The sequence below is a fragment of the Perissodus microlepis genome, chromosome 7, assembly GCF_051167445.1.
Source record: "Perissodus microlepis isolate ML-2025 ecotype Zambia chromosome 7, ASM5116744v1, whole genome shotgun sequence".
In the NCBI taxonomy this organism is placed as follows: Eukaryota; Metazoa; Chordata; class Actinopteri; order Cichliformes; family Cichlidae; genus Perissodus; species Perissodus microlepis.
Window position 1 is genome coordinate 51,135,663 of NC_140467.1, and position 23,935 is coordinate 51,159,597.

The 23,935-nt window shown below is 40.9% G+C and overlaps 1 protein-coding gene across 1 annotated transcript; it reads left to right on the forward strand.

Annotated features, from left to right (window-relative positions):
* Positions 1 to 157: 157 nt before the first annotated feature.
* LOC146384043 (tumor necrosis factor receptor superfamily member 10B-like) lies at positions 158 to 20,510 on the forward strand. Its single transcript, XM_084935750.1, has 10 exons — positions 158 to 465; positions 11,234 to 11,417; positions 12,920 to 13,051; positions 17,374 to 17,485; positions 17,599 to 17,729; positions 17,835 to 17,933; positions 18,022 to 18,068; positions 18,906 to 19,181; positions 19,276 to 19,312; positions 19,892 to 20,510. Exons 1-10 carry the CDS (start codon positions 433 to 435, stop codon positions 20,191 to 20,193), a joined length of 1,353 nt encoding a protein of 450 aa, XP_084791876.1. The 5' UTR covers positions 158 to 432; the 3' UTR covers positions 20,194 to 20,510.
* Positions 20,511 to 23,935: the final 3,425 nt, after the last annotated feature.

Below are 23,935 nucleotides of genomic sequence, written 5' to 3' on the forward strand. Positions count from 1 at the left end.
GTAACAACACACGGTCTTCAGCGAGCAATGCAGTGAAATGCGTTAAAATGTTGCTGTTTTGCTTTGCTTTGCAAAGCTTCGCAATTTCCTCCTTCGTTATTATTCTAGGGGACGGGTTGTGATTGGCTCGCAGTCTGACGTCACGCGAAGTGCTCGAAGCATGAAAAAAAGAAAAAGCTCCTCGCTGGCGCTCAGACCGTGTGTGTTTCTCCTCTCTGAGGAAAAATCCGTAAAGTTTGAACACTAAAAGAAAAAAGAAGAGTTAAACTCATGAAAGAAACCGGGCGAAGGAGCGAGCGTAGGTCGAACTCGTGTCACTGTTTTCTTTTTCGCTGTATGTGTGGTTTTTTTTTAAAGACTTCAGAGTAGTTTGGGTTTTGTAAAGCGACTTTCCAGCTCTCTGGGATTGTCTCTCAACGCGAAGCTCCCGAGATGAACTTCGATCCGGTGGTCGGGAAACTTCATGTAAGTAAACACGACACTTGTTTTCTAAATACGCTCTTTGTTGAATGTGTACCACTCTATTTGCGTGTGTCCTGTGGATTGTTGATTCATTGACGCTCCTAACTTGATAGTTTCTATAAAAATCATTCACCAAAGTAGCCTCTTAATTCAAGCTGCCACTCGGATAATCTAAACGTTTATAATCTGAAAGTATATATTTAAGAAAAAAAGGCTTCTGTCTCATTAAGTTAAAGCGAAAAGCGGACAAAGATAAGAGTGTCGTGGAAGCTGAAATCACGTCCAGGCCTGTGAACTTGAAGATGAAACAAGTCCGTGCATTGTCCCAGACACAGGAAGCAACACTGTGTTTATTGTTGTTAATTATTAAAGTGTTTATTTCTGGAGAAAATGCAGAAATACTTTGGTTTTTGTGTCTTTGCTCTCTTCAGTGCATGTGCTGGATCATTCACTCGCTCGCCCCCCTCTCTCTTCCAACACTACAGCCACCATCTGTGTTGGACATCATGCGGTCACACTCTTCAGACATTCAGCATATGACGGCTCTCGGTCTGTCGCAGCGGATGTAGCTGGCCCTCTAGCCGCTATTAATGAGAGCTGTGCGGCCGTGGGCCTGCTGCCTCAAACGAGCTTTAAATCAAATTGTGTAGAATGTGAGAAGCATGACTGAATGTGTAATCAGAGAGCTAAGAATTCACCTTATCAGTTAGTGCATAACAACTCTCAGCTATTTCTCTCTTAGAGTTTATTCCACTCAGACCTTCACAGAGACGTCTTTTCATTCCTCCCCTGTTGTTTTTTCCAACTGTGCCGCCTATACTACCAGCACTGTGAGCAGACTGGAAGCCTTTGTCCTGCATTAAAAGTACTTTGATTAATGCAAAATACGCATTTGAATTAGAGGAGATCTACTTCCTTTCTCACAGTTTACTGGATTACACCAGGATAACGCTACATGAGATAAGATGTGGAAAATGATATGAGTTCCTAATGACGGAACAAATCAAGCGTTGGCATCTTGTTTGGCTGATGAGGGTAGTGGCGTTTGTCAGTGGCATTTCATCACACATGCCCACTGTGGCTCTGCTCACTGTACATGGAGCTGTTTAAAAGTAAATGTAATATCTTCTGATGGGCCTGGAGCTCCAGTGTTTGTTTTCCCAGTTGTCTGATCTGCGTTTTAAGTTATGCAGTGTTCCATTACTGAAATCTGATTTACTTCTCTGGGTGGCAAAGTCAATGTTTATCTCTTTTGTAAACCACAGTACATTCTGGAGGCCTCGCCAGCAGGCCTTGTTGCTAAGGGACTATGAGGAAACTTCAGCCCCTTCTCATCTCCTCCTCCCCACCTCTCTAATCCCCCCCCTACACACACACACACACACGCACCCCTCCAAATTGCCCGAGTGTACGTGCCTGGCCGTCCAGTAAACTTCCTGTCTTGAGTATACAGATTTGCTGATATTAGTGGCATCAATTTAGTTCTTAGAATTGTCATGCCCATGCAAATGTACACTAGATTTTTATCTGTGATTGTTTACTGTGTGTCTGGGTGTTGGTTCACACAGGAAATAGTCCTCTCCGTCTCTGTGGACTACACAGACAAGGGCAGGACAGGCATCTGGGACAAGCGGAGGCCAAACTATGACACTGGGGACAAGCAGTGGTCGGCAACGCTAGTGTTCCTAATACTGTAGACACTGCTTGTTGCCGCTCTGCTCGGTGACCATGTGAACAGTTATAACCATGCCTGTGGCTTAGAGAAGCTGTAGAGAGGCCGAATGATGCAATGCAGCGCAACTCAGTGTCTGATACCAGGTGGCGTCTGTGCCTTTTAATGTGGGCTCTTCAGAGAGCCCAGGATGTTTTATTGTTAGTCAATTGATTATCCTGTGTGGACCTGCAGTTGCTAAGGTGAATCACCCTAGTCTTATCAAAGGGCTCGCTGACTCATGGAGGGAGTGCCACCTGTTCAGGTGCTGCCTACCCACGTAATGCATACCAACAGAGGCGAGTCACCGCTCACATCTGAATGGTCCCAAATTGAAACAAGTGGAGATAATTGACTCCGCGTCAAACATCCCCACTATCAAGATAAACAGAATAACCTCATCTAGTTTCAGTTTGATATGTTAGCTACTAATTACATCTTTCATACATGGAAAACATTCCTTTGGCTAACCCTGTGTCACATTGTGAGTGCTAAAAGGTAATCTTTCCTGGAAGTCACTTTTTTTCATGTCAGAAAGTGCTACGAAGGATTGTTGTGGACATAGAAGCCTGTTTCTAGACTTTACCTGATATAGGTGCCCATTAAAACAGTTCATTTTTATTTATATAGCAAGAAATCACAACCACAGATCCCTACAATAGACCCTAAGATAATACAGAGAAAAACCCAGCAATCAGACGAGCGCGCACTTGATGACGGTGGGAAAGACAAACTATTTTTTTAACAGGACGAAACCTCCAGCAGAACCAGGCTCAGAGACAGGCCGCTATTTGCCACCACATCCATGTGATGTTTAGTTATGCCTATTTGAGAAAAGCACATGTAATGGTCTAATGAATGCACAGAGACAAAGTTTTGTTATGGATAACCTGTGTCATCTACTGAGGCAGTCAAAACAAAACGCAGTGTTTCATTAGTAAGGATAACCCTGGAAAAGGCTATGTCAGGGGTCCCCAATCCCAGTCCACGAGGGTCGGTGTCCCTGCGGGTTTTAGATGCGTCCTTGATCCATCACAGCTGATTTAAATGGATAAATTACCTTCTCAACATGTCTTGAAGTTCTCCAGAGACCTGGTAATGAGCTAATCATGTGATTCAGGTGTGTTGACCCAGGGTGAGATCTAAAGCCTGCAGGACACCGGCCCTCATGGATTGGGATTGGGGACCCCTGGGCTATGTCCTGCTGCATATTAGAAAAGGCAATGTCCTCATCTGATGCTAATAACTGTCTGGAGTTCAAGTGAGAACATGGCTTAAAATAGCTAAAAGAGTAGAGTGTGTTGTATGAGCACATGGCACATAAGTAGCTGTTCATATATACAAGAACATCATGAAGTGAAAACAGCACTGTGATGTGTCTCTCTCCAAATGTTGCTAACACAAATTTGGAATTTTCATTATGGATAACTCAGTCATGCAGTTACTCCTCCACTGTTTTATTGCTCTTTTCAGTCACTTTTTAAACACAGCTCCACATGGTCCCTGATCCCAGCTTCTGTGGCGTGACGGACAGTTTGGTATTACTGATCAGTGATTTCTTTTGGTTTTGTACTGGTTTAAATAAAGCTCAAAAATTGCTATACTTTTATTTTAAATTTTCGGCTTCCACCGAGTATAAAGAATCATTGTGCACTATTCTATTTTTTAATAGTGCCACTGTTGGTCTCGTGTTAAAAAATTTTTTACACTGTAATTACTTTTAATTTCAGAGAAATCCCCAAGTAAAATTATTTATTAAGTTTTTTTTAAAGAAAATCCCGACTGATCGAACTCATATTTTTATTTCTGTTTGTTTACTATGTTTCTGTTGCTATTTCTTTACCTCAAAATTTGCTGTGTATTTAATGTCGGTCATCTTTTAACTTCAACGCCTTTGAGCGTTTAGCCAGGGCGAAGTGTTGTCACACAACACATCGATGATGACATCGCTGATTTTGATCTTGTTTGCGATAAGCCAATATCAAGGTTGATATCAGCTGACAGCATTCCTTTTGATTATTGAATTATTCCATGATTTCCTTTCCTTAATAGTCGATAATAATCGATTAACGTAGTCAAAAGTACAGTCCTGGCCTAAAGGCACCTTTCAAACCTGACATACCATGAAGCCAGATCAGGAAAAGGTTTTGCAGCGGTGCTATATCTTCTGATTTCCTGCTCTCCTGGAATGAATGAGCAGATTATAATAAAAGTGTTGAGTATCGGAACAAGCTCAACCTTTGTCTAGAAAATGGAAGTCTGTTTACAAAGACATAAATCTGGTGCAAATTCCAACCATTGATGGTCACTTAAGTCCTTGTTGACCCACTACACCAGTCACATAGTCTCCATTTTTTGCAGCGGTGTGTTTATAGAGAACTCTATAAACCGCCAGCACTTCAAACTGCCCCCCTCCCTTTTACACAAAGATGAGCTTTAGTGAAGCTAATGTGATTGTCTTTCAAGCGAGGTGATGGATTCCTGCTCATTCTTAAATCTGTTAGTCATCCTTTCTTTGCTCTTTTTTTAAAATTCCCTCCCTGCAGGAGTTGTCTTGTGATCCACCGCTTAGCTTCCCTGTGACAGGCCTAATCACGATTTGAAAAGGCCAAGTTAATCGCCCGGCAGCACACAAATGTGATTTGTGGATTGACATTCAAATTGGATGTCCGTAACGTTCTGTATGAGTCACAATCACGTGGAGTACACATACGAGCAGTCAACCTTTACAGACCAAATAATTCGAACGAAAAACTAAAAAAGCACCACGCTGCACCTGCTTACAACTGCGTGGAACCTTTTGAACTTTCAGCAACCCACTTTGTTTCACTCATCAAAACAATGCAGCCATTCTTTTGCGGTAAACATCAACGTCAGGGTATCAGTAATTTTACAACTTGTGGTCAAGAGTCTCTCAGGAAATTCAATACAGCTGTCGTCATCGCGGATCATCGTTCTTTTTCTCTTTTTTTTTTTTCCTTTTTCCCCCTGGTAAATGTCACCGAACCTGCTTGTGACACACTGTCACCCTCATCTAATCAGTGGAGTGCACCTCCTGAGGAAACTCAAGAATTTGTGCTATGGAGCAGCAGCTTCCCTGAGTTATAAATATCCAGCCTAGCGGATATGCTGTGGGTCTAATCGGGTGCTGGGCCTGCTCTAAGGCAGGCTGCTGTGCAGGGAACAGTTTGGAGCTGAACCCTACATGAAGCCTCTGTATTGTCTCGAGCTTCCTGTGCTCCCTGAGAGGAGGGGGCAGCCGCTTTTCACACGCTCCCCACACATGCACTCTGTGTGTGCTTGCGTGCTATATTATATGTGTGTGTGTGTGTGTGCGCGTGCGTGCACTGCGTATGCGGCCTAACAATGTGGTTTTGAAACTGTTAGCGCCTTCTTGTTCTTAACTGTACTGCACTGACACGGGAGCCATTCTCTTTATTTTCTATCATTCAGCTTTATAATGATGAATGTGTGCGAGCTTGGCTGAACTTTGAATTTATTTACAGCCATGCAGCGAGTGTCAGACTTATTTCTCCTGACAGAAGCTGGGCTATACTTGTCTTCATAATCTAACCCAAAATGTCAGCGTAATTCATCACTCAAGGAAAGTTGTGCATGATCAACCCCCTTTCTCCAGGCAATGCCAGGATTTATCTGTAAAGCACAAAGTGTTCACTGTCATGTCAAGGTCAGTCCTGGGGGATTTGAACTGTACAATACAAAACGGTTTCATCAAGACCCAGAACCCCTTATTGTAACATGTAAAACATATTAAATAAAGTTTAATTTAGGACAGAGTATACGTGAAGTTTCATCTTAAATTAGGAAATGAAATCACATTAAACATATTTTGAGTGATAATTATCAATTATATACTCATGACATTACAAAAGAAATCAGTATTTCAGTTCTTAAATGACTACATGATGACAGAGTAACACCAGACATCATGAATTACACAATCTCACATCTTGATTTGGTAGATCACATGTTTTTCATCGCCATTAACTAAATAAAAGCACTTTTCAAGTTCTTCTGCATGAGCTAAACAAAAGTGCAACTCGTCATACAGTAAGGACAGCGCTCTAGACGCAGTAGAGGTGCATCGCAGGGCAACTGACGGACAAAGCTACAAGCAACGAGCTACATGCAGAGGCCTCCACTTCCAGTCAGAATATTCAGACAGGAATCGGAGCCAAAAATAAGCCTGAAGCTAAAGCAGAAGTAGGTCTCTGGCACACATTTGACTCCTTCCAAAGTTAATTGAGCAGATGGAAAAAGCCTTAAGAAGTCAACACTCCAGCAACAGTCGCACCATATAGAACAACCAAGCGAAACATGCGCCATGTTGTGCTCCAAGTCTAGCTGGAGCTTTGTCCTCTTAAGCCTTGAGCCAAAGTGACAAGCTTTTTAGTAAGGCAACCCTATGCACAGCTAATCATGTGATCTCATGAGTTCAGCTAAATCTGTGGGGAAAATTGTGATTCTATCCCCCCCAAAAATTGTCATATGATCTTTTGGCCGGTTTGGTCACCACTGTAATACATTATTCCTTCAGAAATATGTTTAAAACATACGAGACAGTGAAGCGGTTACCTTGAACTCTTAACCCCATTTTATTGTTTTGGGGTTTTTTCTATTTGTTTGTTTTTTTTCTTTTGCAGTCATATGAAACCAACCACAGGAAAATTAATCACTTAATTTGAATAAATTGGGGAAAAAACAATCAGAAGTAGTTGAATCATAAATCTGAGTGCTGACTGATATTCTTTGTGGTAAATGGAGTAGTTAAGTTTTTTAAATATGATATATGTTTGACTTTTTTTTAAAAGGCATGTTTATTAATTGATTAAATTTCAAAAATGAACATGTAATTCTGTAAGTAACATGTATCTGAATGCTACAATAACACAATGAACAAGAGATCAGTTATTGTGGCTTGTTAAGTAGTGGATGATGGTAAAGGGCAGAAGAAGCCACGTGTTGAAATATGAAATTAAATTAATGTTTGAGTCAATTTTGATGTGCTGCAGAGCCTCGGCTGTCGCGTGCTGAGGTTCTCAAACGTTGTCAGGGTGAAATGAGTACATTCCTGCGTTCAACATGGAAATAAAGGAGTGGTGGTTGATAATCAGTGTTGGTTTACTTAGTTGCTCAGAGCCTCCAGCTGCTGAGCGTCTATAATCCAATCAGATGATTAGGCCGCTATCAGATCGAATAGAATAACCCTTTATTGTCATTGTACATGAACAACGAAATTGTGGGTGCTTCACACCAACTGTGCAGGAATAAAATAGAAATAGAAGGACAGTAGAAATAAATGGCAAACAGGAGAAATATATACAAAACAAGAGAAAGGCACACAATAGAGAACAAGTTGCAAAGTGCTTGGAAGAAGTGCGATGGACTCGATCTGAGAGTTACTCAGACCATAGCTCAGGCAGCCATGGGGTGTGTGTGTGTGGGGGGGGGGGTTAACTGTCCAAGTCCAAGGAGAAAAAGCAGATCAACAAATCAGTGCAAGTTACTTTAAAAAGAAAATCAACTTTCGATTGAAGTGATATAAAGTGACAACTACAACTGGTTTCCTTTAGACTACACCAAAGAAAAGTGTAGGCGGCTGAGTTAAAGGTGTGTGTATTATGAGTAACAACATAACTGTGCTTTTTAATCTCAACTCTTTTCCTCGTCAGACGTATTTTGTGCATGTAGTGTGACGTCGGCTGCGCGGTGTCCAAGCTGTCCCTTAATTGATGAAAGAAATTTATTTTCTAATAAGAAAAGCATGATATGGAAAATCAGGTCCTGCTCTGGATGCAGGACTATAATGAGGTGCATGATGTCTGTGCTTATCAGTTGGCTATGATTGAAATCATCTGTCCGATATGAAATGAAGACGCTATCTTAGTTTGTTTGTACGTATTGTGCATGTCTGCGTGAGAGACGGGGCGAGAGAGAGACCCTCGCATTTTCTGTTTCTGCCCATCTTTATTTCTTTAATAAAAGGGCTTACTGTAATTTCCTCAGGAATACAGGGTGATCACAGCCGTCTAAATGGCCCATTGATAACCTGGGTCAAAACTGAAAGGATGTCCTGTCATTTAGTCACAAACGCATTCTCAGTGTACATGGCATGTGCAGAGTTTGTGCCAAGGCAATTTGGAGGAACCCGGGTGCTTAGAGGAAGTGGAGTGCTGCTCCTGTTGTCGATGCACAGAAAGTCCCTTATTATTGTATTGCAACTTATTAGTTTAACTTGCATCCACCCATGTAGAGTATTAACTTATCATACATGCAGACTGTATAACAATAGGACACTGTTTTAGCAAATTGTCTGTAGCCAAGCTCTCTCATTTGGCAGGGGAGAGAGAAGGACTGGGCCACTTCTGCTGAAGTTGGAGTGTTTCCAGGAATTGGAGGGTTTGGAGGGCTTGCTACGCTGAGGTTACGGTCACTCCACTATTCCTCCTCACTTGGTTTGTCGAGGTTAAACCAAGCCACATTGTGGCTACCCATAGTGTTTGTATATGCTCTACTTTTGTGCCAGCGTAGTTCAGAAACCTTAGGATATTAGTGTGGACGTGTGGCCTTGTTTCTTTTCCTTGTGTGCAAGAAAGGCTGTGTTCAAGAAATACCACAAGACTCATGGTGCTGTGTTTGTACCCCTGTAGGTGCAGCGCTCTGTAGGCCCATGTTTGCATGTTGGAGCTTTCTGCTGTCACTTGGGTTTCTATGAAAGTTATGCGTTTGTGTTGTTGCCGGTCCTTTAGCGTGCAGCAGAGAAGATAGCAGTCATAATAGACAAAGAACATCTTTGTAGTGTGGACTAAAAAAGGAATGTTAAGCACTAAAAACTGCAGCCATTGTTTGTGCTTTTCTTTGGTATTTGATGTTCCTTTATGCATTTCTTCCTCCTCATGGTGAACTCCACTGTGGTTTCCTTTCCTGGTAAAGCTAACTTTTAAACCAGTCAATATTTGACTGACGTACTGCACCATCACTGTTGGGACTGCGCATGTACTGTAAGTGCATGTTAGCAGCTTCTGTATTATCTGAAACCCCACAATTGCACCAGTGCAGGGCCATAGATCCAACTTTAGAAAAAAGATTATATTTTTGATTCCGTCATTTAAACCCTTTATGGTTTGCTGAGCAACAATCAGTGAATAAATGTATTTGTTAGAGCTACTTCAGTGTAAGAGTTAGCTATTTTCTCAGTTTTACGCAACTGCGATCAGACCAGTAAGACAAAGAAGCAAGGTAAAGAAGCAAGACATTTGTTTGGACTGTGAAATTAAATGAAGTGGCAGAGTCAACAGTTTAAAAAAAGAAATGTTGCATCTTTTCTTGCCGTAACCTTGCCGATCATAACAGGTTAGCTACAGAGAACGGCTGCACCTGGGAGTGTTTGGAATCGCAGGCCTTGAAACGAACAAAGCCTGGAAATGATGTAATATCAGCACTGTCCGTTCATGTTTACTGTCAGAGAGGCACCCTTTGATGGGCTGTGCTCTGTAAAGACACTCTATTAAAGATATTCCTGAATACCGAGCACAGCTTCACAGTCCGTGCCTGCGTTGTGGGGTATAAGATTACCTTTAGCTCAGCTCCTTCATTTCTTTAGTTTCCTGTTTTCTTTCCACTGTTTTTGTCTGTAGCGTGCGCTTGTGCACAGATTTCTCCGTCTCTCCACATCCCCACCCACCCCACAGTCTTACACACAGTATATTCAAGTCTAAAGACTCACCCTGTGTCATGCAAGCTGTTAGTTTCCCCCCCCCCCCCTCTCACTTTCTCTCCCTCTCTCTTCTGCCTCCCCCGTTCCCCAGAATGTTTGGATAGATGTAAATGGTGTGATTGTGACTGCTCTGCCGGCCGTCTGTAACTCCACGTCTGCTTCTCAGCGTCTTTGGAAAGTCTGACGTGAGCAGAGGGAGAGGAAGAAGGGAAAAGGCAGAGGGAAAGAGAGAGGGAGGAAAGTTCCTTTGAACAACAAGGCATGGCGGCCCTCCAGAGAGTCAAGTCTAGCATCAGGAGTCGGTCTCTTCCCCAGCCCGTTCCTCTTTCTCTACCTCTGCCTATGTGCTCTCAGCTTTTATTCCCCTCATTCTCCCACACTGTCCTTTTTAGAGTGCCTATTCCCTGTAGAACATCCCATCTTCAACCTGCTGTCTACAGTTTCTGCTCCCCCCCCCTTTCACTACTCAGCCCTTTCCACCCAACCTGTCCCATTTTCTCTCTCCTGCTTTAACAGAGGTCGGGGTGGGGTGGTTGTGGGGGTGTGCACACGGGAGAATACAAAACCTCCAAATCTAGGACTTTCATTTACCCACGAGGTGTCGTGTTGCATTCGAGGCGCTTCATGTCGGTGTCGCATGTCCCGGCATTCAAAGAGTCTGGCTTTAAGAATGTGGGTCATTTGAAGTAGAGGCACTAAAGTGCGTTGTTTGCCAGTGAATGGGGCCTTCTCACGTTGACACGGTGAAAAGCGTGTGAATAAACACCAGCGCCCGGGGGCCGCACTAAAGTGTTTCGGCTGTATTCTTCTCAGTACCCCACCTATACAAGCCTGTTATTATCCAGCCCATGAATGGATTTCTGAACCCGCATTTGATATGGACATCATGCTGCTGTTAGTTAAGATACCTTATCAAACTCTGTCTTTTACATCCACAGCAGAGGAAGCAGATTCTCTGCCTTTTTTCTTCCTCCCTTTTTTTTTGAACTAGAGGAAAACCAGATCAAGGGCTAATTAAGTTTGGCTGCCTGTTGCGCTGCATGTAGTTAGCGTGTAGCTCTGCATCCTGCACACACGAGTTTGTGTTGCCTCTAGTTCTGACCGGCTGCACAGCTCCCTTAATTGCTTCCCACGGCAGATGTTCAGATCAGATGGTTCAAATTAAGATGTAGATTGCTCACACAAGGTTTCCTATGAAGATAGATTCTCCTCTTTGCTTTCCTTTATCTTATGAGTTTGATTGCGGGTTAGTCGGCCTACTGTGGATGCACAAAAATAAACCAAATCTTATCTTTTCTTCTTCCTCCCTGTTTGTCTCCCAGACCTTGACGATGCAGGTGAAGGTGGCAGCACTCTTCATATGGGTTGTGTGTCGTGCAGCAGAACCTCCAGCAGCTCAGTGGTCCAATGAAGCATACATAAACCGAACACTTCGACTACACAAATCCTGCGTGGAGAATGAACAGTACTTGCACCAGGGACTCTGCTGCCTCAATTGCAATGCTGGTAAGGCGGATAAGAGGAGTTACACTCCCGTGTCACTGTATCTACAAAAATGATACAAACATAAGACAAACTGACACGAGGGCAGTTTGTAGCCAACGTTTAGATTGGCATGGTGTCTTCTTTGTTTTTGTTTCTAACTCAAGGTAAATGTCAAAGCCATAAGCTGAATTTGATCCCAAACTAGTTTTTAAAATATTCCCCCAGCCTGATCTGGAAAGAATGTGTGATGGCCAGGAGCAGACAGCAAACCGCTCCGTCTCAGCAGATGAGAGTGAAGCAAAACGTGAAGTGAAATGTGCGGGTTGTGACGCAGAGGTTATTTTTAAAGCTGTAGTCCTTAAAAGCACTAATCCTTTTAATTTATTATGAAAAAAATTCAATAAAGCTGTTTTTTTTGTTGTTGTTTTTTTGTTTCTTTTTAAGTATGAGCGTTCAGCTGAGACACAAGCACTGCATGGTTCTGCTAACTGATTGAATTATTTTATTTGCTACAGTGGATTCTAAGAAATGCCTTTATTTTAATATTCGATCAACTCCAGTTTTTTTTTTTTTTTTACATGAACTTAGAGATTCACAAATGATTACTTGTGAAAAAGCTGCAAATTTAATCATCACTGCCTGCCACTTTGAAGTAAGAGTTAATAGATTATCAGTTCACAGTTAATTAATATAGTAATGAGAGGTCGTCATTGTTTGACATTGTTTGGCTTGCTTGTGTTTGGTTCAATAATGTGTGATGTTCCTCCCTCATGCATTATTGTGTTTTCTCCTCTTTATCCCAGTTGCTCAGCTGTTACCACATGTTTTAAAGCCACAGTAACCATTTAATGGTGTGGAATGATAGCTTTCTGCTTCTTCTTGTCAGTATAAACTTTTATTTACGAGCAAATAGATTTTTTTTTAAATCAAAAATTAGTTTTGGATCCAGTTAAGTGTGGGTGAAACGGATTGCACTGTCTCTAAACCTAAGCACAATACAACGGCTTTATTTACTGGATGCTTAGAAAGTCCAACCACAGATGTTTTATACTTTTTTTTTTAATTGATTTTTTTTTCCTCCTGCTGTTTTTTTTCCATTCATGCATCAAACAAATCCTGAAGACACATGAGAATCAAGTGGTCGTACTCACAGCGTGCATGAATCGAGTCTAAAACTGCAAAGCGTGACAGTGTGCGAGTAAAGGAGATCGACTTGATTCGCTGCAGTTCAGCAAATCTGTTCTCCTCCGAATTCCAGGAAAAAATGATGCAGAAATGTAAAATAGTGATAATCAGTCTCTGGGGCATGGGTCAAGCTCTTTTTGTTTTTTTCTAAGACGATGCCTCCTTTGGTTTGCAGCTTTGTGAACCAAAGGCGTTGCTTTGCTCTGCTCTGACGTCGGCAGGAAACGCAGCGCGCCACTAAAAGTTGGCATTCATATATTAAATATGCTCTTTATATGGGCGTGCAAAGCGTTTATGTTTTGGGCTAGTTATGTGATGGTTTTCTCCTTTATTTGCAGGAACATATGTGCATCAGCCCTGTGAAAGAGATCTAGAACTCGGGATCTGTCTTCCATGTGAACATGGACAGACCCACACAGAGCACAACAACGGGATGTTCCGCTGCTTGCCGTGTACTCACTGCCGCTCAGGTAATGAAACTCCTCCTCTGATAAATCAATAGTGAGGTCATTACTTGTATATAGACTATAAGTATACTTTGTATATAGATTGGTTTTTAGGTCTACACTGTTTTCCACACATAGATGTTTTACATATTGTAAAAATTTCATAATATTAATTGCAGTATTATAATACTGAATGCTTAGACAATGTTATTGGTCAACTACAATATTGATCCTGGGCCAACATTATTATGATGGTATAGGAACAACACCAACACAGGCATATATATGTCTGTATGTACCTGTAAATATCACAAAATACTCAACTATTATTGACTGAGACATTTTACTAATCATTTGCTTGACCATTTATCCGCTTATCTAAGACATGTTTATCAGCAGCTGCACACAGCCATGACGTCAGGTCGGGTACCAGGAAATGGAATAGTCAAATCTGAGTACTGACAATAAATCTGAGGTTATAAATAAATACAGAAGGTTTTTTTTTTACCTTAAAACAAACATAAAAGTCGAGTGTTCTGTAATCCAGTTGGTCGGATATATCATTTTAGGAAATTTAATACCTTTTTGTCTGCGCCCCCGCCTTTCAGAGCCACTCATGACAATGTGATCTTATGATGTTACACCAAGTGGCAGGGTGTGTCTTTGTTGTTTTTGTTTTCGTGGGCTGAATGTGAGTGTGTTCCACGTCTCAGGAGATTTGCCTGCGTGTCTGTCTTACCTGACTGAGCTGGGTGTGGCTGCATCTCATTGTCTCCCACACTGCTGTCTTTGTGTCCAATGAAAGGCAGGAGCTGCAGAAAAGAGACTTCTGTTACATAGGATGTGCTTTGTGCTCATTCATTGCGGTTTTAGGAGAGTTTTTTAATATGTGTGGGTGTGGATGGGTTTGTTTTGCTCTAGTTTTAACTTATTTATGACCATGTAGCAATTAAAAGGAACACGCCAAAGGAAATGTGAATTAAATTTTTAAAAGATGCCTATTGTTGGACTACTTTTACTTAAAATGAACTGCGGTGTTATCTGGAACGCTTTAGAACTTACTGGTCGGAAAATATTTCATATCGACAAGGCTGCTGTTGATTCAGTGAATCATTTATGGAGTAAGATGGAACTTAAGTTGCTTGGAGCGGAGGCCGCAGTTTGGTTTTTTGTCTGTAAAAGTTATCTCACAAGTAAAAGATGTTATGCAATTGTTTAAATCAGGGGTTATCAAACTTTTTATAGGGCCAAGCATCCTCTACAGGCAAAAAATGGCTTAAATGGCCACATTTTTGCACCGTTTTATAATTTATAGTAAATGACCGTGTGTCCTTGACCCTTCCCTTTGTAGGGTAAGCTTTTAATAGTCAGTTTGGACCCATGTCTCTATCTGACTTTGTGGCGCAGACTCACACAAATGTTTACCAGTTTAATGAATTAACCAAAATTGAGAAATCACCAGCCTCTTGGTCTATTTTAGGCTTGGAATATCTCCTCGTATCTCCTTTGTATGTGATGATCTGTCACTATGCCGAGGTACTACAACACCATTGATGTTGTATGTAAAAATTAGCCACAGCAACAGCGAATGCTATGTTGTCAGCCACATATAAAGTGTCATATCAGCCATACTTAGAAAACGGAGCAGATTAAATCCCCTTCACCAACTTGTTTAAAGTGCAACAAAGTCAAGTGGCAATAGACAGGCTTTTTAATACCTTGTTTTGGTTGCGCAGTTGGGCCATCACAGCCAAGCCCAATGCTGATAGTCGTGTCGTTCATTTGTGCAATTATGACACTTCACTCCGACAAGAAACACAGATAAATTTTCGCCATTTTAAGCTGCTTTTGTATTTCAGCTCATTTTAAAACTTCTCTTCTTTAACAGGAAAAGGTTAAGACCGTAAAAATCTTTGATAGTTCTGTTTATGCTACATAATTTCACAGTTAATCCCTTTTAAATATTTGTGTGCTCTGCCAGAATCAAAGCTTCTAGTGTGCCGTGGGGTTTAGTGTTTAACAAGCGTGCAGCGAATGATATCCTGCGAGTGTCTTTTTCGTGCCCTGCCTTTAAAAAGGAATGAAACAGAACCCGTGTCGCTCTGTATTGGAAAATTGTAATTTAATTTTGATTGTTACATGTCATTAATATAATAACAGTGAAGCCTGTTGTCCCACATACTTGGAATAAGTAGGAGTAGATGTACTAAACTAAAATAGCAGCCTGTTTGTGTTCAGACTCTAATCAGAGAAATGCTTAAAAAACAAAAAAGCTGTTTGTTAGTTTGGAAATCCAAACCTTGACTGAGAGCTTTACTTTTCCAACTTGTCTTGCGTAAAGGGAAAAAAAATATGTGAAGCACACAGGCTACAATCCAAGTTGTTGCATTGAGCCAGCGACTCATCGACGACAGCAACTTGGTGCATTTAGGCATGTAGACGCGGTCAATAAGACCTGCTGAAGGTCAAAGTGAGCATCTAAATGGGGAAAAAAATGAAATCTGTGTGACTTTACCCATATGGAAAAGAAATAGTAAAAACTTATATGATTTAACTCATGAAAGTGGCCACTTTCTCATTACTTTCATATATTGTTTTAGTAAGTATCCAAAACATACAAGTTTCATTATATAATTTTTCAAGGGATCTTATATCTGTTTTCACTCTTGTATGCTTTTCATACAAGTTTCACACAAGACAGATACAAACTTTATAAGATTTATATATATATTTTCCATATGGGTAAACATGACATGGTTGTTACTGCCAGACAAAGCCGACTGGAGTATTTCAGAAACTGCTGATCTGCTGTGATTTTCCCGCTCAACCATCTCTAGTATGTCCCCCCCCAAAAAAAATCCCAATGCAAACCTGCATTGTCAGATTACATCGAGCTGATAGGAAAGTAAGGGTAGCTCAAACAAGGACTCATACAATCATTAAACAGGGGTTTCTGCAGTAACTGTGTGATGCGGTCATGTCAACATGGACCAAAATCTCAGAGAAATCTTTCCAGCGCCTTCTGAAATCGATGCCATGAAGAATTAAGTCAGTTCTGAAAGCAAAAGAGGGTCCAAACTAGTAATTCAATGAAATTCAGTTTTATTTATATAGCGCCAAATCACGACAGCAGTCGCCTCAAGGCGCTTAATATTGTACAGTAGATCGTACAATAATAGTACTACTAAGTTATTACTAATGAAATGGGAAATGAGTGCAGTCTTGCATCAGGGTAAGGTAATTTTTTTTTCTTGCCTAACCACATGGAGATCATTATGATCTTTACACGGATCATCATTAACACTTACGGCAGAATGCACATTTGCCTCTATGGGCAGTGTTGAAGCAAACAGAAAATAATTGTGCCATTTCAACTCCAGCTTAGATTAGTCACGATTGTTTAATATTCTGTGATTTAAATAACTGCAACTAAATACACCAGCAGAAACATCATCAGTGACCTGATGAAGGTGGCAGTTCTCTGTGGCAAAGTTGCCTTTATTTGGATCACATTAAAATATTCAATTCAATTCAATTTTATTTATATAGCGCCAAATCACAACAAAAGTCGCCTCAAGGCGCTTCAAAATATGCAGTGAATACGAAAAAAATCCTCCTTACTTAGTTCTATAAAACTCTTTAAAGTATCCATAGCTTGTTATAGAATGAGCTTAATCGCCTGTATAAAACGATAGGAAGGTTAGTGTGAAAGACAGTGTGCACACATTTTGCAAACCAACTTAACAAAGCCATTTTTCTTTAATTGGCAAGCATGAACATGAGATTTTATATGAAAGGGCGTCCTGTGGAGTTGGACCGCTGGCTTGTTATTAATTTTGATCGTATCCTAAAGGCCAGGGCTACCATCTATTTAGGTCTCATTTTAAGAAATGAACCGTGGCAGATTCTCCGTTCCTTATTATCCCGTTAAAGTGAAACAAAATATGTCTCAGAGGGAGATAAAATTAGTAACCTAATTATCTAACATATCTTTTTTTTTTCTTTGCAAAAGATTGCCACATAATTGCCGGTGTCCAACAAATTAGTTGAAGGTCTTCTATTTGTTCCATCATGTAATGCATGATGGAACAAATGCTGATGGTCGTGGGAATACGTTTTTTTAGAAGTTCACTTGTTAAAGTCTGCAGCTGTTTACGCAGTTTGCAACATTCAGAGTTGAGCTTTGCTTAATAAAAGCAGACATGATGCCATGTCTTGAATTTCTTTTTTTAATTGTTTTTTTTAGCTGTTTATTTCCCATCGTGTCCTGTTAGGCACTTTTTGACTTTGTTCTGAAAGGTGCTACAGAAGCCTCTTTGTCTCACAACTTTCCTAACTGTCCACAGATCAGGAGGAAATTGCTTCCTGCACCACAACTGCAGACACCAAGTGCCAGTGCAAACCGAATACCTTCTGTGTTCCGGACCAGGCCTGCGAAGTCTGCAAGCGCTGTGTCAAGTGAGTGTCACTTACCTGTTTCCTGAAATTATTCTGGATTGTTTTTGCGTCTGCGGGGTTTAAGGACTCTGTTTTACTGTTACTTAAAATGTTTCTGTGCTTCAAAACTGCAGGTGTAAACCTCACGAGGAGGAGGTAAAAAAGTGCACACCGTTTTCTAACACAGTGTGCCGAAAACGCCCTCTGTCCCCCACACAAATCACTCCGTCCCTTTCGCCCACGTTGGATCCTCCGGCGAGCATCGGTAAGTTTCACTATCAGTTTCAGATTCTGCTGCCGAAAGTTTTTTAGCTATCGTTGCTTAAATTAAATTTTTTTTGTTCGTGGCATTTGTTGTTGTTTTTTTCAGTTGTTCCTCTGTGTATTTTCCTGGCCATCGTTATCATCATCATTATCGCACTGGCTCTGTGGTGGTTCATTTTCAAGCAGCGTTCATGTGAAATACCATGTGAGTTGATATCAAGTAATGTGCGCCTGCAGTTAATGTTTTGCTCATCAGATGTGTTCCTAATGCTATTTTCCTGCTTCCGAAATAGGCTTGAAGCTCCACTGCGAGTCCAGTGAAATTGTCAAGATTCCCATTGTAAGTTGTTTGTCGTTATTTTACATGTTTAATTCAAGCCATTTCAAATGAACATTGAACAAAGTGCTGTGCTGCTGAAGGAAGAAAAAGCAGATGGATCTGCTCAGTGTACCTCAGTGATCTCGCGTGAATAGAGCAGGTTACAAGATCAGGGAGTTAAAGTGGTGCCACTCCACTCAGTGACTTAAAAACAGACAAAAAAATATTGCCATCAATTCTAAAACTGAATGGGAGCCAACAAGGAAAAGCTAACGTAGTTGATCTCTCTTATAAGTGCCTGTTAAGAGCGCGAGGGGGTGTTTTGGACCATTTCCAGTCAAGAACGTAAAGACAGGCTGACACCTGAATAATAACAACAATAAAGTAATCAAATAGACATAAAATAAAAGCATGAATTGTGTCTTAAAGTCAGTGAAGAAAAAAGAGAGAAATGGTTTAACACTTTTTTATATGTTTTCATAACAAGATTCACAAGTGTTTCACATTAGCAGATTTTCACTTCACAATACTTATCAAAGATAAGTATTGTCAGTGAAATCCATCTACAGAACACACTCATGGAAAAGTAAAATGAGTCATCATTAGTAGTATTATGGCATGATAAAGCCTGGGCCAAGCATGGACCCCTGAGGCACGCCTCATGTAAGGAGATTTGATAATAAGATACACCCTGTGTCTGTCAGTGAAATGAGATTTAAAGCATTTATTGGAGCTTTTCATCCACTAATCAAAACTTTGATGCGTCAATCTTCAACTCTGTCCATTTATTACACTGTTTGGACAACATATACCATTGTTGTGTTCACGTTTTCTATACACGTCCTTTTTTCTGCTCAGGATGAGAGTGGAGCCACAGCAGAGGAGCGACAGAATGATCAAAACGCGGGTCTGGAGGGCGAGGAGTCCCGCCCAGACTCAAGGCCGCTCCTGCAGGAGACCCAGGCTGGGATGACCAAGGCCTCCCCGCCCCTCGAAGATGAAGATCGAGGATTAGGGGACAGCTTGCCCAACACCACTAGTTCCTCTCAAACTAGCCTGTCAGCCCTTCCCACGGCGGTTTCCAACACCCCACACCAGAGTCCCGCTACCTTCAGACAGCTGCCTGCAGATCTGGTGAGGAGTAGAGTCAGAATGAGCTCAAATGGGTCACACTGTATTTTAAAATTTTCATCACGCCTTAAACTTTCTGTTTTGTCTCGTGTTGCAGGATGATCCTCTGCGATGTCGACTGGTGCCACTACAAGGTAAGATTCACACAGAGTCTTGTGTGTGTGGAGGGAGGAAGGGGGGTGTCCACTTTAAGAAACATTTTCACAGAGCTCTTTTCCCACTTGATTTACCCTAAGAGCCAGACAGCTTTACATAAAAACAGTACAGTTTAATGCTGTTCATGGCAATCCAAAGGGAAGTCACAAAATCTCCTCCAGATCTCATCTTTGCTGCTTGATAGATTAATAATCTCATGATAGTCAGGCCATATCTGAGCCTCTAGGGCTTCGGAACATGCGGCCTTTTTTACTGTTGTTTTGTTCTCATGGTGAATTAAAGCGGACACGGCTTAACTGATTTGTTTGATCCTCTGTTAATAGTATTATACATGCCTCCCCTGACAGAAAATGTATTGAAACTTGCTGCTTGTTCCTTTTGTTGGAACAATGCCTATACTGTTATGATTTGCACGCTAGTGTTCACAGTCTGTTAGGAAAAGTCTGTAAAATAACAAGATGCACATGCATTTTACACATTGTGGCTTTCTGTTTTCACAGTCGAAATTCTTCCCTGTCTTCATCTGTGTGTTTTATTTGTTTTTTTCCCCCCAAAAGGTTCTGAAAAATCCCTGAGGAAGAGCTTCGATTTGTTCGACGAGTACTTGGACGTGCGGATCCACAACAAGTTCTTCAGAATGATTGGAGTCAGTGACAACCACATTCGGCTTGCGGAGAGCGGCACTTCCAGCGATAAAGTGTATGAACTGCTGAAGAACTGGATGCAGAGGCAGGGACTCCGAGCCGACATCAACGACCTGCTAAACACTTTGCTGACTATGGACCAGCGACGTTCAGCCGAGAGCATCGCCTCCGAAGCCCTCCGAAGGGGCTACTACAAACACGCAGACACGCCCTGAAAAGCAGCGGGGACTTCAAATGAAGTAAACACAAAGTACTTAATACAAGAAGACAGCACACAGACACTGCCAGTGGACGTTGTGTCTCATGAACAGGCTTACCTCTTTTGTGGCTGATCGGCCACGTATTCAAAAGCCAGTAGTTTAAAAAAAAAAAAAAAACAAGACAAAAAAGATAAAAGCAAAAAAGGGGAAAGTCAAGCTGTTTTGATTAACGGTCCGAGGATGCTAACCTCTTGCCAAATGCTGAAGCGTAACCATGGAAACAAAAAGCCTGGTGTAACAATTTTACTTTTTTTTTTTTTTTTTTTTTTAAAGAGCACAAGAACATGAAGTTGTCATCTTCCGCAGGCGCTGCGGCTGCATGGTTTAAGCTGTAGAGAAGCGTAGCCAAGTACTGAAAGCTAAGATGTTTCTGGCTTTGTGTTGGTCATCCGCCCGGATGCTAACACACTAGCGCGAGACAAGGATATATACACTGGTTTGTAGGAGTGGCATTAGCTATGTCACAAATACTGTGCCGCATCGATGCACTGACCTCAGGCACATGTAGGATTTAAAGCAAAAAAGTCACGCTCTGTCAGTTGTGCTGATTTCAACTTCTGTATATTAGTCCATGAACACTTTTCCGACTAATGATTGGAAGATAGCCTCCGTTTGTTATAACAAAGGTTAACTTGCATCCTTACTAATCACAAGCTTGACCTTTGCTGCGCTGTTTGAATACCTACATTTACTTAGGTGTCTTTTTGTTATTGTTTTCTACGACCTGGTCACATCACAAATGGCCTTCCTCGTCATTCAGTCCTGTTCAGTGTTACTACTCACACACAACGCTGAAGAAGGAGTTTCACCAGCTCTTTCTGCTGGGACGACGAGTAGCTTAGTAAAAAAAAAGTGTGTCCTTGTAACTTGGAGAATTTCAAAAGGTCATTTTATTTATTGATATATTTATTGTAATAAATAAATAGTTATCTCTTGTTGTTTAATGCCATTGCCAAAGTGACCCCTGGAATACACACGCAGTATTAGTGCTGTCGGGGTTTGTAGCACCAGGGCAAAATGACTGAAAACAAATGTTTCAGGTTGTAGTTTCAGCTCGTAGTGTTTTCTTAGAATCCGTTCGGCTGTGGGCGTGTCAGTGATTCGGTGCCATTTCTTCCACCGAGGCCACGTTGGGCACGTTGTCAAAGCGTCCGTGATGCCCAACGCTGAATGCGTCTTTTCAAATTGGACTTTGAGTGAGCCGACTGACCAAATAGTCCCTTCATATCAGCAGTGACGCAGGGTGCAGGTACGGATTGTTTTGTCTCACTTAGATTCAGACAAGATGAAGGAAACCTTTTCTGGTTTCAAAAAGAAGACTCCTCCCCCCAATTTTCTCGCATGTATATGTGTAGAGAGCATAGAAGTCTCACAAACTATATATATATGTATATATGCAACTATATTAACAGACTAAAATGAATATAGTGACGAATGAAGTTATTGAGGATAAAAAAAAACTATTTTTAACTAGATTTTGTTTCGCCCATTTTTCTGCAGTTCCTCATGTATAAAGAAAAGAGTTACAGAGTTATATATTGTTGCTAAAGAATGATGCTACAGTGCTGGCACTGCCATCTACTGAAAGACAATGAAAATACAGCCTGCATCAATTTCTAGGGACCCTGTACACCCTTTTCATGCTTCATTTGGATCCAGTTTTTTCACCTGATACCATTTTAGTTCTTTTTTTAATCCCCCTCAGCCTTTCCTGGTGTTGTATAGCAGTGAATAGGCTTCAGTGCATGTTTTGTTTACTCAGACAAATCATGTTTTTGTAATATTTCTGTGGTTTTACATATTTCATTGCAATTCCTAAGCTGTTCACATAACTTCCTTTTACTTGTATAAAAAAACCCTTCTGTTCATGATTTCCATTAAGCCATGTCTCCTTAGTTATTGTTTGCTCGTCGTGGATTTCAGATATGAATGATGCAAATACATCAAAGCTGTTTTTATGTCTATTTCAAATAAATGTTTTGTACAGACATTGAAATGATGTTTTCATTGTTTTTTTTTACAGCAATGGCTCAGTGTGGCTTTCGGGGATCTGCATGTTTTTTTTATTTTTATTTTTTTATTATGAGTCATTCATTGATTGTGTAAAGTCTGTCTTCATCATTTTTACTTTTTCTGATCTGACGATACGTTACTTTAAAGAGCTCTAGTCTCACGGGTCATTCACTAAAGTTGTGCTGTTTCATAAACACCCAGTGCAAGCCGTTTCATCAACAAGCTCAAGAAGTAAGGCATGAATTTGTTGGCGTTAAAGATCGGTGTAACTGGCAGCGAACTGTGTGTAACAAACAGTAAATACATTTTTGCACTTGATTTAAACATTATCTTCCCGATACTGCGCCATACTTTGTGCCTTGACAAAGGAAATACGTATGCACCGGGGTCAGTGGCAAAAAGTTCCCACCTCTTACTGCACTCTTTTTGTAAATACCCTCAGTACTTTTTATTTAACCCAAAGTTCACCCTATGTTGGTGAATCAGGCTCATAATGTCACAACTTAAAATTTTTATGTTACATTTTTCAAGTCATAATACAGCATTTACATACAAATCCTGGCTTCAGACTATGGTCACCTAGAACACTGTGGCAAACAAGTACCAGTATTTCAGCTTACAAGCATCGTGTGCTTCCCCCTCATCATGCTTCCAGAGGACAGCCAATCAGAAGAAAGTGGGCTTTTAGCCCTCTGGAGTCTATATGTCTGTAATTTAGGATGACCTAGCAGCAAGACGCAGCTGCTCTGAGTGTCAAAAGTGTTGATTTCAAACTATGTTAGAATTAAAATCTAGTACAATCTAGTTATGTGTATTTTATCAATAGTGTGATGCATGTAAGTCCTAAACACTTTTATTTTAAAATAAAGCGCTCCATGACCCTGGAGGTAGCCCTCTTTAACACACTTTCAGTAAAAAACATGAAGGACACGCAACATTACAAATACATTTGTGAATCCTAAGACAGCGTTTACGAGCTGAGTGAGCAGTTAGGGGGGGGAATTATTATTAGAAAGGCTGTAGTTTTTAATTACTTCATTGTAGTCAAATTGTGTCAGCAATTGCTGGCTTTAAATTAACTTGTTTCTTGCATTTTGTAATAGCCAATATGAAAAGAAGGAATCCTCATAGTGAGGGAAACCTGTTTCACTGTGTGCAAACAGTTAGATCCAGACGTTTTCATGCAATGACACAATTTTTGTCTCTGTACACCACCTTTCACCTCCTAGGACCCTGCGTTCACATATATGGACATCACATATTGGGTTATTTAGACTAAAATACTCAATTTTGCTCTGCATGGGCCTGATATGCACTTGCGAGGACATTAAAAATGCATGCCGTGGAAGAGTTTGGGTCTTAGGAGGTTAAAATAAAATTATCAAACAATTAAGATGTGACTAAAGTGCAGTTTTTCATGTCGATTTTGACTGAAGAGGTTTAACAGATGAGGCCTTTTCTCTTGTCAGTCTATGACAGAGTAAGCAAATAAAAGACGTGGCACTAATTCCAGTTGAACTTGAATTTGCTTTCATTAAAACTCTCAATATGAGGCCCAAAGAGATGTTGATGACAGCAAAGGAGATCCCCAAAAGGCTGAAAAAAATAAATGTGTCACAAAGATAGCAAAAACTTTGAGAGTGGCCAAATCAAAGGCCTGGCTGCAGTAAAGGCCTGGCAGAGC

Bases quoted from the DNA above. Each gene is read 5' to 3' on its own strand.
- LOC146384043 (XM_084935750.1), top strand. From the start codon at position 433: ATGAACTTCGATCCGGTGGTCGGGAAACTTCAT. The intron at 11,418-12,919 runs GTAAGGCGGATA...CTTTATTTGCAG, and splicing joins CTGCCTCAATTGCAATGCTG to GAACATATGTGCATCAGCCC. The intron at 17,486-17,598 runs GTGAGTGTCACT...TCAAAACTGCAG, and splicing joins GTCTGCAAGCGCTGTGTCAA to GTGTAAACCTCACGAGGAGG.